This window comes from Pimephales promelas, chromosome 1 (assembly GCF_988280905.1).
Source record: "Pimephales promelas chromosome 1, fPimPro1.hap1.1, whole genome shotgun sequence".
NCBI lineage: Eukaryota > Metazoa > Chordata > Actinopteri > Cypriniformes > Leuciscidae > Pimephales > Pimephales promelas.
This window is the reverse complement of record NC_142769.1, coordinates 38,762,191-38,778,828: the sequence shown is the minus strand read 5'-3', so window position 1 is coordinate 38,778,828 and position 16,638 is coordinate 38,762,191. Positions and strand designations below refer to the sequence as shown.

At 34.6% G+C, this 16,638-nt stretch overlaps 2 protein-coding genes across 4 annotated transcripts; both read left to right on the top strand.

Annotated features, from left to right (window-relative positions):
* Nucleotides 1-6,578: 6,578 nt before the first annotated feature.
* Nucleotides 6,579-10,095, top strand: LOC120483319 (uncharacterized). Its single transcript, XM_039678282.2, has 5 exons — nt 6,579-6,811; nt 8,241-8,609; nt 8,691-8,823; nt 8,949-8,997; nt 9,468-10,095. The coding sequence occupies exons 1-5, from the start codon at nt 6,760-6,762 to the stop codon at nt 9,720-9,722; spliced, it is 858 nt and encodes a 285-aa protein (XP_039534216.2). The 5' UTR covers nt 6,579-6,759; the 3' UTR covers nt 9,723-10,095.
* A 1,590-nt stretch (nt 10,096-11,685) lies between these two features.
* nat16l (N-acetyltransferase 16, like) lies at nt 11,686-16,075 on the top strand. 3 transcript variants are annotated; one of them, XM_039678277.2, is made up of 4 exons: nt 11,686-11,804; nt 12,344-12,540; nt 13,403-13,627; nt 13,959-16,075. In XM_039678277.2, exons 1-4 carry the CDS (start codon nt 11,726-11,728, stop codon nt 14,526-14,528), a joined length of 1,071 nt encoding a protein of 356 aa, XP_039534211.2. In that variant the 5' UTR covers nt 11,686-11,725; the 3' UTR covers nt 14,529-16,075. The 3 variants fall into 3 exon arrangements, with proteins under 3 accessions (XP_039534211.2, XP_039534212.2, XP_039534213.2); XM_039678278.2 differs by having other exon boundaries at nt 11,714-11,804; nt 12,291-12,540; XM_039678279.2 differs by having other exon boundaries at nt 11,723-11,804; nt 12,322-12,540.
* The last annotated feature ends 563 nt before the right edge of the window (nt 16,076-16,638 follow it).

Here is a 16,638-nt window from a genome sequence, read left to right as displayed (position 1 = left end):
TGTCACTGCAGTCTTTTCTTGGTTAATGTCACCCTTTTTGTTGTGTTTTTGTATTGCTTTACCTTGTGCATAACCATTTAACATTTTTAACATTTTAACTAGTGCTTATGTTGTCAAAGTGTTTGTCATTATACCATTGTAACAACGTAACCGTAATGAGCTCTATCTTTAATGGCAACAGATGTAATGCAGCAATTCCTTTGCAAGAGTGAAAATATGGCAGATAACAAATGGCTTTATATGAAGACTTGTGACTAATATTGTTGATCAAATGCATTTGTAAAAGGACTGGTGAGGTTTTAGCCACTTGCTGTAGTTGCAATGCAGTTTCAGAATGAACAAAATGTATCTAAATAGCATAGTTTAGATGTTATCCGCTATAAGTGATGTTTTGAATTGATGTATTAGAATAAGTGTTTTATTTTCCAAATTGTTAATCGAAACTTAGTGTTAGAGATATTTGTGTGTGTGTGTGTGTGTGTTTACCTAACTGTATATTGTGCTATTTAGCAATAAACAAACAAACAAAACAAAAAAGAAAAAAAAAGAGAGAAAAAAAGGAAAAAGAAATCCCTAAAACAACCCTTAAACAAACAAGGCATAGAATGATTCAAAAATGTTGAGGAAGTGAACGTTGATGCCAGTGTTAAATGGCAGTTAATCTGAATAAATTGGCGCCTACCTTAGGTTTTTTTTTTTTTATGCATAACAATGTGTATTAACAGAAGCTCAGCAGATGCTTTCAAGGTGACCTACAGTTCAACACAGTACACAAGTCACATTACAGAGAAATACCAGGACAAGCAGCTGACAATACACAATGCTTGCCAAGCTAGGCCTTAGTCACCAAGAAGAAACCCCTTACAACTGCAGGTTTAATAAAACTCTGCCTACTAATTACTTTAACTCTTAGCCAGGATGCTTGGTATGAGGACAACTAATTATGTGTGTTGTTTCTTAAGCGTTTCATTTCTTTCTACAAGGATGGGGTGTTTAAATCTTGATGAGCTGTTATTATTGATGGACTCAGTGACAGTATATTAACCATCCCAAAATCTAGTGCTGTGTCTTCAGGCCCACTATTATCCATAAAAACGAATGCACCATTGTATTATAGAAAACGCATGAACTGCACAGTAATGTGAAACATTTTGGCTTGGTAAGAAACAAACATGCAGCTACACCGAAGAGGGCTATGGAATGGTATAGCATAAGATAAGTGAAAAAAAAGCAGTGCTACGATAGTCGAGCAAGGGTATATATATATATATATATATACACACACACATATATAAGGCAATGACAAATGGAGAACGTGACAAGCTTCTTTGCTGAACTATGCTGACACGAGGAGCAGCTGTCACTGCAGCCTCACATTACTGACCTCTATGTTACCACTGCGCTAGATTACAATAGTGTTTTATGGATGAGCATTTCTTAATAAACAGTTAGGAAAATGTGAGTGTCTCAAATGTTGGTAAAAATGGTGGCGGACAGAACATGAGAGGTGGACAGCTGCTAAAGATGGGTTTGAAGAATTAAACCCATGCCACCTGTTCTTGGATTACAGGGAACATTTCAGAAATTCATTGCACTCCAATTCAGAGAAGTAAATCGGAGGCAAGATTAAATAAAATGAGGCTAGACATGAGTTTGACATCACAACTCAATCAATTCCTGTTAATTTTTTTTTTGGCTTACCCTACTTGGTTGCTTTTGGAAGAGTGGTATATTTAAGAGTAAATGAACAATAAGTACTATTATTTAATCGCATGATTAATTTTATGATGACAAGAGAATAGAAAATATTTGACTTGGTTTCCAAATGTAAGTGTGTTAGCCTAAGAAATCATGGTGAGAGTTGGGATTAAAGTTGAATGCTGGAAAACTCTGTTTTTATAGTTGGAATTCAGGTTTTAAAATGAATGGGCGCTTTGGGCAAAAATGACACCAAAATGAACAAAATGTCCCCCAAATTCAACATAAGGGGGCAAAATGCCCTTGCACAATTAAGCTAGATCTATTGAAACTATTTCGGCCTTACATTTACAGTGGATTTGCTCATTTTACGTCAGATAGTTTTTATGCACAGTGTGCAGCGTTGAGCATTATTGCCAAACACACAGTTTTTTTTGCGTGTAAATATGTGCAGATGAGCAGCATTAAAAGCCTGTGTAATGAAACATAAATGCCATGTCAGATGCAGCTTCTGTTCCACCTTTGCAGAGTAAAGATGAAGAGTTCAGATGCAAAAGCCTCTAAGTGCCATTTGAAATTTTCTTCTATAATGATAATTTTTATCAAGCTTGTATATTTAAGTTCAGTGATTTCACTTAAATGGCAATGATAATTACCTATTAATTGTTATTTAAGTGTAATTACTGAACTTAAATATACAAGTTTGATAAAAGTCATCATTAAAGAAGAAAATTTCAAATGGCATTTAGAGGTTTTTGCATCTGAACTCTTCAGATATTTTTTGTTGATGTTGAAAAATATTTGATTGGTAACAGTCTATATAGTATAGACATAAAAAAACAGATATATTTAAGGAGGTAATTGAAAAAAAAAATAGCCCAACAAATGTCAAAAAAGCCCCCAAAGTTCATATCTGACCCAGTTGCAGTTTGCTCCAAAACATTAAGAAGGTGTTCAAATCAAACTAAAATCATCATATTTGACCTTCATAATACTAAATGAGGTGGGATGATGTGGTTGCAAAAAATATGATAAGATGTGATATGAAATGGTAGGCTATTGCATGTACTAAAAACATTAAACCATTCTAGTTTAAAAGAGAGAGAGACAGAGAGTGAGACAAGGTCCTTTGTGAGTTATATAATAGCAATGGCCTAGACAGCGTCAGAGTGGAATTTACCCAAACTCTATTTCTTGCTGTGCAGAGCTACGGAGGGGGATGGGAAAGCACAGTGCAGTGTAATAAAATGCAGTGAGGTTAGCCTGTGTGTTAAAGTGGGGGTGGGGGTTGAGGGTATTAAACCCCATAGGGATACTGAAAGTAAGACTAAAGGAGAAGAGGTGGGGGGAAACTGGATCGGACACACAAGCTGGCTTTATCTTTCTCCTCAGTACACAAACCCAACACATGCTATTGTATTCCAAGAGATAGAATATAGAAAAGCAGGGTGATACAGTGTTACATACTAGATGCATTATGCAACACATCCCCTGTGAATGGTTATAAACACACGCACAAACACATATACATACCTGCACACACACCGTATATATATATATATATATATATATATATATATATATATATATATATATAAAACATATTATATTCATATATCATATTTTTAAAACGTATTCATATGTATGCATGTATGTATGTATATATATATATATATATATAATTTATTTATTTGTTTTTTTATATGTATATGTGATATGTGTGTGTGTGTGTGTCATGTTGCATGAATTATATTTACAGCAATATATCCACAATAAATAGTGTTAGCACATGATCACATGCCACACACAGAACACTGAAACCTCTGTATGTACACCTGTCCATCTGACAGATGGGAATGGGGGAGGGGTGGAGAGAGAGAATGAGAGAGATATAGGAGAGAAAATGGGTCAGAGGAAGAAGCAGAGGATACAGAAAAAGGACGCACATGTGTAAAAAAGGAAATAATCACGCACGACAGAATTTAAGAACAAAGCCACAAAGTTAAATAGAAGTTATTTTAAGCTCATACACTACAAGGCAACACAATCTTGATCAGATGAATCACAATGAATCATATTACTTCTTTTTTGTAAATGACAACAGTATCAGAGTGCTAAGAACATCAGTGCAAATGTGTCTGCGTAACTGTGTGCTCAGTCTCGCCTCTAGAAATCTATATTTTCCTGGTTTAGTCTCTACTCTAATCAGAGCAGGGCAGTCTGAGGCAGGGTTTGTGTGTCTGTGAATGCTGAACTAAACTAAACTAAAATAAGAAGAATCATGGTATAGACAATCACGTTTTTAAATATATATATATATATATATATATATTTTTTTTTTTTTTTTTTTTTTGAAAGCTCTGAATAGTCTTTAAGGGGAGCAGATGTTAATGGCTCATAAATAACTCAAATGGATTTGTTTGTCAGCAGGGCATAGGTTTGTGTGCAGATGTGTGTGTGTGAAAATGCAGAGAGAGAGAGAGCAACAGAGCACATGGTGTGAACAGAGTGTAAATTGGGACCAACGCCATTAATAGGAGGAGAGGGAAGATGGTTTTGTAGAAAGAGGACAGTGTGACCTACACACTCACAAAATGACCTGATAAGAGAACTACTTTTCTTGCAGGACATTTTGCTTGGTCTAAACTTCTTATGAACTTAGCCTTAGTTAAATTAGGACATTTAGTTTAGACTAGGGCTGTCAAACGATTAATCGTGATTAATCGCATCCAAAATAAATGTTTGTGTTTACATAATATATGTGGGTGCACTTGTATAATTATTTTATATATATAAATACACACACATGCTTGTATATATTTAAGAATTTTTTTCATGATGTATATACTGTATTTATATATAATTTATATTATATATAAATCTAGATATTTTATATAATATTTTTTTATTTAATATATACAAGCGTGTGTATTTATATATATATATATATATAAAATAATTATACACAGTGCACCCACATATATTATGTAAACACAAACTTTTAATTTGGATGCGATTAATCGCGATTAATCGTTTGACAGCCCTAGTTTAGACACAAAGTATTTTTATTTTATTTTATTTTTTAAACGTGCCTTAAAACCATCTTGTGCATCTTGATACAAAACAATAGCACTGACATATTTTAAGATATATCAGTGCAAGTTGCTTTCAGTTAAAACTGCAGTCCGCAGTTTTTCCTCTTTGTTGTCATCTCTGTTCGAAATCTGCAATTGCAATTATTCATGGAATTATCAACTTTACGTGAGTTGTATTTCGACACGACACAGCACGAAAGAAACACAATGTTTGAGGAGAGTGTGCGGCTGTCAGTCACCATGCCAGTGTTGTGCCAAATTCTGACCCCCGGCAAATTATTATTAGCATTTTACAGCGGGTGAATCTCCAGTTGTCACTGGTGATTGTCGTTTTAACCTTTCTGGATCCGCCATCAAATTGATAAGTTTAATTATATCAAATGCTGTGAGAAAAGGATATAAATCTCAACCTCCAGCATCATCACACGCAATATGGCCTACTAGCCGAGACTCCTTCTTTATGCGTACAGATGTGACGTAATGGCGCAAAGACATGCTCGAATCTCCTGGAGATTTAACTCCACTGGAGTTAAAAACATTATTACAAGCTTACCGCTTTGAATCGAGCTAAGGCAAGCAGATAGTTTTGAACACTGGCTGGTTATGTATTTCTCAAATATGTATTTTGGATCATTTTTAACCCAAAAAAGCTACGGACTGCAGCTTTAAAACAGCTCAAACATGCATTTTAGTGGGACTAGGCTTAAGCCTCGTCTGTGAAACAGGGGGTTAGATGCCAAGCAAGACTTTTTGAGTGACTTCTAAAATGCAATCAAGCCTTCATCTAGGTAATATTGAAGATGTCATATTTTACAGATACACACAATATTTTACAGTGCTTTAGCATTACTGAATAAATCTTTTAAATTATTTACAACAAAATGAACGCACTTAGTTGTCACAGCCGTGGTTGCAGGTATTTATGAGAAAATGGATCTAATCGCTGGAGCAAAAAAACACATTTAGGGGAAAAAAAACAGGAATAGAACAACCGGTATAATGCAACGAGAACAGACAAAGCAGTGAAAGATCTTTAAACTGAAAGACCAAACGACAGGTACTGATAATCAAACTCTCTGAAACACAGGAAACTAAACAAAACCCACCCAACTAGACATGAAACACAGATGATCCCTTACATCAGTAAGTTTTTCTTTTTTCTTTTTTTAAGTTAATCATAGTAATAATAGATAAATTAATGATGTTAAAGATAATACTAAATTATATTAAAAGTCAAAATGAACATCTTCATGGTTTGGTGGTTATAGGCATAAGACAAAAACTGGTTGGCAAACACTGCTCTAGAATGTCAGCTCAGCCCTAGCTTGACATTTATGTGTGTGCGTGTGTCTGGTCATCTCAACTGTCTTGTAGTAAAAATCTTTAACTTCCTCTATGAAATATCATGTACAGTTTAAGTATGGCATTATTTCAATGTGTATTAAAGCTGCCCTGAGAATGGAAGCACTTGAAGCACTTGATACTTGATTTGTTTCCATTATTTTGTCTATCCCTTGCAGTTTCCATTAAATGATTCCATTTCCTGTAGATAATTTTTTTTCCATTTTCTTGTGCATTTTTTTAATTTAGTGAACACACTTACAGTTTTTATATATTATTTTTTACATTTCAAATAATATAGCTTTATACTTTTGTACATTTTTCATAAACATTTAATTTGAGTGCTGTTTCTGGGTAAGACATGCTTGGTGGAAACTCCCACGTTCACTAAGCATCATTTCCTTCTTAGAGACATCAAAGAACTGAGTTGGCAAAAAAAGGTAAAAAAAAAAAAAAAAGAGAGAGAAAAAATAGAAGAAAGAACAAAGCAAATTCAAAATGGTTGATGGGAAGATATAGAGGTCTTAGTGTGAAGTCAGTAAAACAACACGCTAAAAAAACAAACACGCTGACAAAGTAGGAAACAAGTGGAAGAGAAAATCAGTGTTGGTTTAGCGCGACAACCATGAGCAGCAAGTTTCTTTGTGCTCTTCTCATACTTGCCTTCCTGGAATCAGGTAAGTGAATATTGTGTTATTAGTCTGAGTAGAGGATGCCACATTTATTTATAAATTTGACCGGTTAAAGTCAAATATACAAATAAATTAAACATGTATCAAAATATTTTTAGATATTGATAACACACTAATGCTGACACAAAAGGTCAACACCTTCATGGCATTTTCACTGACAGCTACTCTTTCAGCTGTATTAGATTTCAATGAATGTGTTGCTTTTGAAGCATGTTTCTTTTTCATTCTGTGATTTACTTTTAGAATTCACTTTTTAGAATTTACATTATTTACTTATTTATCCTGATTAGATTTTGCGTTTTCTTCTTTCTTTATTATTATAAAATATTAATAAATGTAATAGTACATTTTTTGTTTCTAAACACAGCTTGTTCTGTGGTTTCAACATGCGTCATAAACTTGTCTCTCTAAAACATTGTTTAGGGAAGTATAAATATTGCGGTAGGCCTATATAAACCACTACTGAGACTATATATGAAACAAACAACTCAATTGTGGCTTCATATGTTTGAAAAAGCCAATGCATTCTTATTAGTAATTAAGTTGAAAATAATAAAGATTTACTGGAAACATATAGGCCTGTATATATATATATATATATATATATATATATATATATATATATATATATATATATATACTGGAAACATAGGCCTGTATATATATATATATCAGTAACAGTAACAACTTGAATTTGTACATTTGTACAAATTGGATATGTATATAATGAATATATATATGAAGAGTTCAGATGCAAAAGCCTCTAAGTGCCATTTGAAATTTTCTTCTAAAATGATCATTTTTTTTATCAAGCTTGTATATTTAAGTTCAGTAATTTCACTTAAATGGCAATACCTTGTCATTTAAGTGAAATTACTGAACTTAAATACACAAGCTTGATAAAAAAATGATCATTTTAGAAGAAAATTTCAAATGGCACTTAGAGGCTTTTGCATCTGAACTCTTCATATAATAATACAGGCCCTTATGATTTACTTATAATATTGTAAAATGTAATAATATATAAGTACTTGTGTAATTATTTATAATATAATATAATGGAGTCTGATTAACCACAAAAGCCTTCATTTCATATGAAGACCTTCATGTACTTTATAATAGCTTCTCTCTACCACATTTGATGGCATTTCTTCAAGTGCTTAAATTTGCTTTATTTGGATGGCAAAATGCAATTGGAATTTAAACTCTGCAATTATTGAGGTTATTGCGATTCATTATACGATTAATTAATAATCGTGACAGCCTTAGTAACAACACTTAACTCTTTACATTTTCTAAATGTAAGCGTTTAGCGTTTTTTACTTAGCATTCATTACAGTATTTAATATTTTTAGGGTTGTATCTCAGTGATCCTTATAATCTCTGCATGTTTTTCATTGGTGTTCTTTAACAGGCAAATCACACAGTGATGTTTCCATCAGTCACAGTCGTGCAGGAGATGGTCAGAACATTACCTGTGTCCTCTCAGGGGATGAGAATATGACACAAATCAACTGGGAGATGCTAAAAGGCTCGAATCGTACTAAACTGGGCACGTATCATCCAACTTTTGGAACTTACATAAATGGTGAATATAAGACTACAGTGAAGATACAGAAAAAAACATCTCCACGTCAATCATCATCCCTTATCATTAAAGTAGCATCAAATGAGAGTGCTGTGCACATCTGTTGTGCGTTCATAACATTTCCTTCTGGTAAACTGGAACAGTGTACTGATATCAGTAAGAAAGATGTCAGTATCAACGTGTCAATGACAAAAGGTAATGCTTGCACATGTAGTCCTACACATACTCTGCCATACATTTGAGACTATTATTTTATTATGATATTTTTTGTCATAGATTTTACTTACATGGAGCAGAAATCAAAGCTGGGAATATTAGGACGTTTGGGTGCAATTATCATTGGAACGATTCTTTCCCTTTTCTTCCTGACCATCCTATTCTACTCATGCAGAAATAACAACTGCAGAAGGTAGAGATCACATCTTAAAGATGTTTACACAAAAACAATAAAGACTCATATTTATAAAAGTATACATTAAAGATCAAAACAGCAAAAACTCTGAGAGTAATTTCATGGGAAATTTAACCTTACAGGATGAAGTCTTTTGAAATACGAACCAACCGGACAGACTCACCGTCTGAGGTAAGAATTTAAAGCTATAAAGAATACAACGAATGAATAAATAATTAGAGATAAAGTTTCTGTCGTTAAGAAGATGAGTGAGGTTAATAATTTACTATTCTTCTAAATAGAAATTCTAAACATGCATACATTAAGGGGCTCATTCAGTAGAATTATAAATGCAAAATGTGACTATTAAAAAAAACCCCATATCAACACAGTTGAAATGCTCACAGACCAATCTGGAATTTGCAGTGCAAAAGTGCCATTTTTTCAACCTTGAACACACTTTATCATAGTATGTGATTACAGTACATTAAAGGTCTCAGTTTCCTGTTATTTTCTAAAGAACCTGCATGGTTTGCGGTTAAAGCTTGAGTGCTGCTCTGCATGACCAATTCCCACGACCTTATATTCTTCAGTACATATTGTTTTACCGTATTTTAATAACAATAATAAAACCATCCTAAAATGTAAATCTCTTACTTTAGACACATGCAGAAGAATCAGATGATGCACCAACTTCTCAAAGTTTTCCAAATGGCTTTGACCCCTCAAAACTTTATGCCAAGATCAAAAAAGACATTTTCTATGGCCGGCTGTGGAAGTCCTACCAAGGCCAACCCAAAGCATGGACACAAGGTACAATGACTGATCAAGGACATGTTTATCACCTGTTAGGACAGAGTCCCTTACCAAAGAGAAATGTACAGGACAGCCCCTTGAGGCCAGATTCAACTGAATGATTTTTTCAGCAGTTCATATCACACTCTTTCCAGAGCAACCTAATGTTTGTGTAAAGTAAAATAGTATAAAGCTAATTCTATTGTATTGCATAAATAACAATTATTCAATATATAAATATTTTGTTTTCAGATTAAGAAACATGCATGTTTTTATCACTGAATAATCTCATGAAACTTTTACTGTTACAATCTATCCCAACTCTTTGCCACAAGTCCAAGTATCATATATAGCCTATATAACATTCATAATGCCTAAGTATCTTATTGTTCATTAAGTCATGCTAAAAAATTATTTAACTTATATCAAAGGATCATTTTACTATTTAATACTTTGAAATGCCTTATTAAATAAAGAATCTCCTCTCCCACTACACATCTGTTGTTTTATTTCTATAATTGCCAAGTCTAGTATGATAAGTGACCGACTATATGTAACATAGGATCAAACTAAGGACAAGGAATTGTTATGCAGTTCCGTTATCTAGATCATGTGCTGGTTTTATACTTCCTGCCCGTGGTTGTAAGTTTCCATAACATTACATCCTCTGAGCATAAACTCTGCAATGTCATCTTGTTCCCGCTGGGTGGGGCTGCGATACTGTTTTTGAAATGGAAATGGCTCCTATTTTAAGAAGGCTAATTAAACGTCTCAAAAAGATATCTGTGTCCACTGTATTGAATGTTGGATAATTATTGACATACAATAAAAGATGCCAACAAAACAAAAGAAAGAGGTTCAGACTGTGTAAAAATGTTGGACATTTTTAAACACAGATGCCTGGTTTCACAGAATCCTATTAAGCCAGAATTATTAGGCCGCAGCTTTTAGAAACGTAGGCAACCTTAGAAAAAAACAATGTGCATTTTGAGACAAAAAATGGCACTGACACATTTTAAGTCAAGCCAATTTAAAAAACGCTTTTCACAATATAGATTGCATTGCATGAAAGCAGCTTCACAGTATCAATCAAATATTTTTCTTAGTGGAAAAACATCCCTTGTTTGCGGCAACATCGATATATTCTTCAGTATAGCCAATATTCATCATATTTTAACAGTGGTGGAGGAAGTACTGAATCTCAGTACTTAAGTAAAAGTACAAATACCCAGATAAATATTTACTTTAGTAAAAGTAGAAGTAACACAATGACAACCATACTTAAGTAAAAAGTAAAAAGTACTTTATTTTAAATGTACTTTAAGTATTAAAAGTAAAAGTACTTGCATAACAATTTATTATCTTAATGTCTATTTTCTAATGATTAATAAAACATTTAATTCTAACTCATTCAACCTAATAGCCTACTCCTATAATAATGTTCAATAATGATGGAAAAAAATGTCACCATTTCTGAAACAAGCTTGCAATTAGGCAATATCATGCTTATCCTTACTATATGTTAATAACTATGTTTGGCAGTAAACGCAATTCATTTATGGTGTAATTCTGAACCTCTTGGCTTGCCATAATCCTAACCAAACCAAACATATATTACACACGTAAAAACAAATTTTCGCGTATGAGTTGCATGATAAACACACTGCGTGCGAGACGCATTTAGTGTGACCGGGTTGATATGCTGTATCTATGGCAACCAAACGTCACTGGTGAGACAAACGTGCAACGAACGGACGGTCAGATTACGTTTTGGCAGGGGAAAAACTGATCAGAAAATGTAACGAAAATGTAACAGAAGTTGTAGAAATGTAGTGGAGTAGAAAGTATAATAATTGCTGCAAAATGTAACGAAGTAAAAGTAAAAAGTAGGCACTATTTATTGTACTTAAGTAAAGTAAAGATACGTAAAAAATGTACTTAAGTAAAGTAACGAAGTATTTGTACCTACTTCGTTACATTCCACCACTGTATTTTAATAACAATATGTCAGTGCAAGTTGCTTTCAGTTAAAACAGCTCAAACGTTATTTTAGTCTGGTATAGGCTTAAGCCTTCGTCTGAGAAACCGGCAACAAAAGTTTAACAAGCCTGCAAGAGTAAAGTCCATGTTTGTCCGGGGTGACCGTGGAAGTAACTTCGTCCTGTCTTCTGGAACATATCGTCAAAATCACACCACTACACGCGGTAAGTCCTGCAGACTGAGATTATTGAACACTACATTATTGAAGCTAGGCCTACATTATTGAAGCACACAAACACTACATTATTGAAGAAATATGCTGCATGGCTTTTGGTTTATCGCTTAGATCAGTAATGCTCTCTGCTTATGCTATGTTTTTTAAAAGTAGGGTCAGGGTGTAGTTGCATTTTTTCAGTGCTCTAACAATATAAGTGCTTAATCACATGATCATAGCAAGTCCAGTCTTCTTAGTAGTAGACAGTAATCCAGAATGATATTAGGTTTTTGCTTAATTATAGGCCTAATGTTATGTACACTTAGCAGTGGTGCTGTTTTAATCATAAGTTGCTCAATACACTTTGTCTGCTACATATCTATTAGATATGCAATCTAAGCAGACTGCATATCTAATAATTAGGCTACAATCAATTTAAATAAGGTATTTTAGACTAAAGTTGTTTTAATCTGTTTTTATTTGTTTCTGAGACTAGGCTAGACACACAAAAATACTGTGTTTTACAGTCCACGGTTGATCCCTGTGCAGAAGTAACGATGAATTCACACTGTGTGGGTGCAAGTGATGGACTGATCTTCTGTCTGGCCAGACCAGAAGATTACGATGACGTCATGGCCATATCACAAGACATATATGGTGGCAATGACTACCTTCCACATCGCTATCACTCCTGGATGACTGAGCCAGGAAGAGTGGTTATTATAGCACGGAGAGATAGGAAGCTGGTAAGCGATACATGAGGAAAAAGGTTTGACAGACCTCATGTGTTTTCTGATATTACATAGCTTTAACCTCAGCCAGAAGCCATCAGAAAATATTAAATAGCCTACCATTGTTAAATTGTAGGTTATTTTTTCATCAGAGGCTATTGTATACACTATAATACAGTGTGTATTATAGTGTATAGAATATTAGCTGTGGTATTATAAAACTAGGATGTCAAAGAAATTAACTGCTACCCAAAGCTTATTTATTTCATAATCTAAACCTGAATGTCACTGAAGGACATGTTAATATTTAACATCTGTGTTCTTTTTTTTAAATCACTAACTGCTATGATAGAAAAAATGCTAATGGTTAAAATATGCTCTGATGTGTCTACTGATCAATTCAATGCTTGCAGTTCTCAGGAAAGACAACATTTTAACTTGTAGCTGAACTTAACCACATCAATGCCTTTGTTCTCTGCTGTGCACAAGGTGATTGACTCATGACCCATATAGTTTTACTCTGGATATGACATTTATACCACAGGACAGCTTCGCTCTTCATATAGTCCAGGGCAGTAAAATAAGGCCACAACTACACATTTTGTGATATTGCACAACACCAGTGAACCTCTGCTGGTGGCATGCATTATGAGGAGCACTTTTGCAGATTGGCTTTTGTACACTTTTTCTCTATCGATTTGACACATTTCTCCAAACTCATGTTACTGCTCTCAAAACAATTAACAGCCAACTAAACATACTCTGTTTGGCTAACTTAAGTTAAACAAACAGTTCAACTTTACTGCATAATGAAGATCTGCATTTTTATCTGGTAAATTTTTTTTAGCCTAAAATAATTATTACTATGTGTCTTTAGGTGGCGCTAGAGTCAGGCCTGGTGGTTGATGAAGGTGAAACTGTGATACTAGAGGGGTTAAGAGTGTGTCCAAGTGAAAGGGGCTGTGGTCTGGCTGGAGTGATCCAGACATTTGTTGATGGCTACATAAAGAAGGTCTATCCCAATGTGAAGACCAAACGCCTCACCAGAGGAGATGACCCAGGGCCTGAAAAACTGAGCAAGTTCACACTGCTGGCCAGACGGGTGAGTTAAATTGATACAATTTGAAAAGTGAAAAATTTTTCATATCAAGTCACCTGTATTTATTAAAAGCTTTATACAAAACAGATTGTTTCAAAGCAGCAGTGTTACCCAAAATACAATAAGTGTAAAACATGTTGCAGAAAATCTTATCAATCATACTTTCCTTTTTATATGTTCTAAATCAGTTGCAAATTTGTCAGTAATCTTTTTATACTGTCATTTTTGATATTGTTGTTCGATGTCTACTTTCTCCTTGAATCTCTCTCATCACATTTTGATCCTTAACAGAGCAACATTTATCACTGTTTTCTCTTTCTGTCTTTTAAAACAGGCTATTCTCTCTCTGTTGGGGAATTCTGAGGGTTTCGATAGCTTTGCCTCAGGACTGAAGGAAAAACTGCTTGCGTCAGATGGGTCCAACAGCAGCCGTCCTTTAGTGCCAGTAAAGGACTTGGATGCTCTCAAGGCCCTTCTCTTGGATTCAGACCTGGCTTCCAGACTCCAGCTTCCAGGGAATGCTATTATCCAGGACTGGCAGCCCTTGAAACTCATGGAGAGTAACCTTCATGTCTTGGCAAGGCGAAACTTGACATGGTTTGTAGATGGTTCTGGTGCGAAACCTCTGTTCATGAGCTTCCACACACCTCCCTATCCTATTCCATTTAACGGAGGGTCTCTACGTTTTAATATCGACCTGTACGGGACAGACACTTTTTTAGCAAAGAAAGCATTAACAGCTCATCTGGATAGTGTGATAAGTGAGATTCAAGGAGTAGTTGTGGTTCATATTTATATGCATCAGACTCTATGGGATGATTTAAAGCAGTTTTGTGATGGCCATGACACAGTGAAGCAGCTCAAGAATTACTGGAAGCAGCTGTTATTGGAAAGAGAGTTATAATGATATTGTTGAAGCTGCCTGATATAAAGAAAAAAAGGTGATTGATTTGGTATTGACCATAATGGGGTTGTCAGCTTCATTTAAACAAAGTATTTGTTCAGCACATTAATTCAGTTAGTCAAGTTATTGTATAACAATATTGTAACAGTTTCGGTGAACTCATTACAATAACGGGTGCTGATGTCAGAAACATGAGGCATGTATTTGTTCCTCCATGCTTTCTGAGTACAAGATGATTTAAGAATTTAATGTTTAAAAAGTACTTCAAGCTGATTGCTTTGTGACATTTATAATACACTACTAATACACTTGGAATTTTAATTGTAATTTTTTTAAATTGAAGTCTCATAAAATAAAAACAGTAATATTGTGAAATGTTATTACAACTTAAAAATGTCTGCTATATATACAGTCATAGTCAGAATTATTGGGGGGGGGGGGGGGTCCCAAAACAAGACCACAAGACTCAACTAATCTCTGCAATTCTTTGGCCACTCAAACTGTCCTCACCATGCATTAAGGCAATACATCCTCTTCCTGGCAGATTCATAACATCTTTAGTTGATTGGAACTTCTTAATTTTTGCCCTGATGGTGGAAATGGGGGATTTTTCAATGCTTTAGCTATTTTATTACAGCCACTTTCTATTTTGTGAAGCCCAACAATATTTTGATGCACATCAGAACTATATTCTTTGGTTTTGCTCATTGTGATGGATGATTAAGGGAATTCGGCCTTCGAGTTTCCTCATATTTAAACTCCTGTGAAACAAGAAGCTCCTGTGAAGCAAGTCAAATAGACAATTTCATGTTTAGTTAACCTGGTGTGATAAACAATTGAAATATTCATGAAAATATACTTCAGAGATATTTTACTCATAGAAAATTCTAGGGGTGCCAACAATTTAGAGAAAAAACATTTATTTCATAATGTGATTTTCCACCCACTCTCAATTATTTTACTTCAATGAAAGGTTAGAGTTTTGTGGAATTTTTGAATGAAAGCTAAAAAGGATATGCAGATTGATTTTTACAGCCATCTTTGATCATATTTACCAGGGGTGTCAATAATTCTGACCACATATTTAACCACATATTTTTGAATCTAACACTACTATAAAAATCTATTTTAGAAAACTGTATAAACAATAGTTGGAAAAATAATCATTAAACTTTATTTTTTCAAAATAAAAACAACGTTGAAAGTGTCTCTCACTGTACGTACCATACATTACAGCAGTTAGGCAGCTACCAGTTCACGAGTTCACTCTTACATATAATTAGAGTGGATAAGATTTAATGCATATTTGGCATGCTGTCCGAGGGGACCACAAGCTCGGAGTTGGTACTCCCCCCATGTAAATGTTTAGGACTGGAAGTGTGGGGAAGGGGTAGTGGAGGGGTGCTGCTAAACTATCAATGAAGTGAGGTGAGATTGCTGAATGTATATACCTCTTATCACTGATTGCTGAGTGAACTCCACTCGTGTTAATTAACTGAACGTGCTCCTCCTGAACTTTGTTAATAAAACATCATAAAAAATGTTAACTGTGTCAAATCAGCCTATTTTTCCATCAGGGTTTTTTGCCTTTCATGATGGAAAAGCGGACAATGAGTCCTTGGAGAAAATATGTGTTGTCTGAGAAACAGGCAACAATATAATGTATGTTCTGAGAATCTATCCATCAGCAAATTATTCTTCTCCTTTCACCATCTCTGTTGTGTCCCCCCCTCTCTCTTTTTCCATCACATTCTTTCCTGTTGCCACTCTTTCTTTTGTAATACTCTCTCTTTCCTTTGCAACCATGATTTATGTCTTTCCGGCACACTAACCCCTCCCACTGTTCTCACTATTCCACCTCTGTCCTTTCGTTTCTCATCCTCCATTAGTTTCACGTCACTCATGCTCTGCTGAAGGACTTGGCTTGTCGTTACACTCATTTAGTTCCAGTTCTGTCTCTCAAATAATGTCCATCTGTTCCTCGTACCAGAGCTTATTACCGAGTGTCTCATGACAGAGCAGATCACTTTCTCCGTCCTTCTTTTCACGAGCACACATGAAAACAAGAAACCCATCCAGACACAATTACAGCCATCAACCTCATTAAATG

What these genes read in the sequence shown, in the direction of transcription:
- LOC120483319 (XM_039678282.2), top strand. Translation starts at nt 6,760, where the DNA reads ATGAGCAGCAAGTTTCTTTGTGCTCTTCTCATACTTGCCTTCCTGGAA. An exon ending in ACTTGCCTTCCTGGAATCAG is followed by an intron (nt 6,812 to 8,240) that starts GTAAGTGAATAT and finishes GTTCTTTAACAG; the next exon opens with GCAAATCACACAGTGATGTT. An exon ending in CAACGTGTCAATGACAAAAG is followed by an intron (nt 8,610 to 8,690) that starts GTAATGCTTGCA and finishes TTTTTGTCATAG; the next exon opens with ATTTTACTTACATGGAGCAG.
- nat16l (XM_039678277.2), top strand. Translation starts at nt 11,726, where the DNA reads ATGTTTGTCCGGGGTGACCGTGGAAGTAACTTCGTCCTGTCTTCTGGA. An exon ending in AAATCACACCACTACACGCG is followed by an intron (nt 11,805 to 12,343) that starts GTAAGTCCTGCA and finishes ATCCCTGTGCAG; the next exon opens with AAGTAACGATGAATTCACAC. An exon ending in CACGGAGAGATAGGAAGCTG is followed by an intron (nt 12,541 to 13,402) that starts GTAAGCGATACA and finishes ATGTGTCTTTAG; the next exon opens with GTGGCGCTAGAGTCAGGCCT.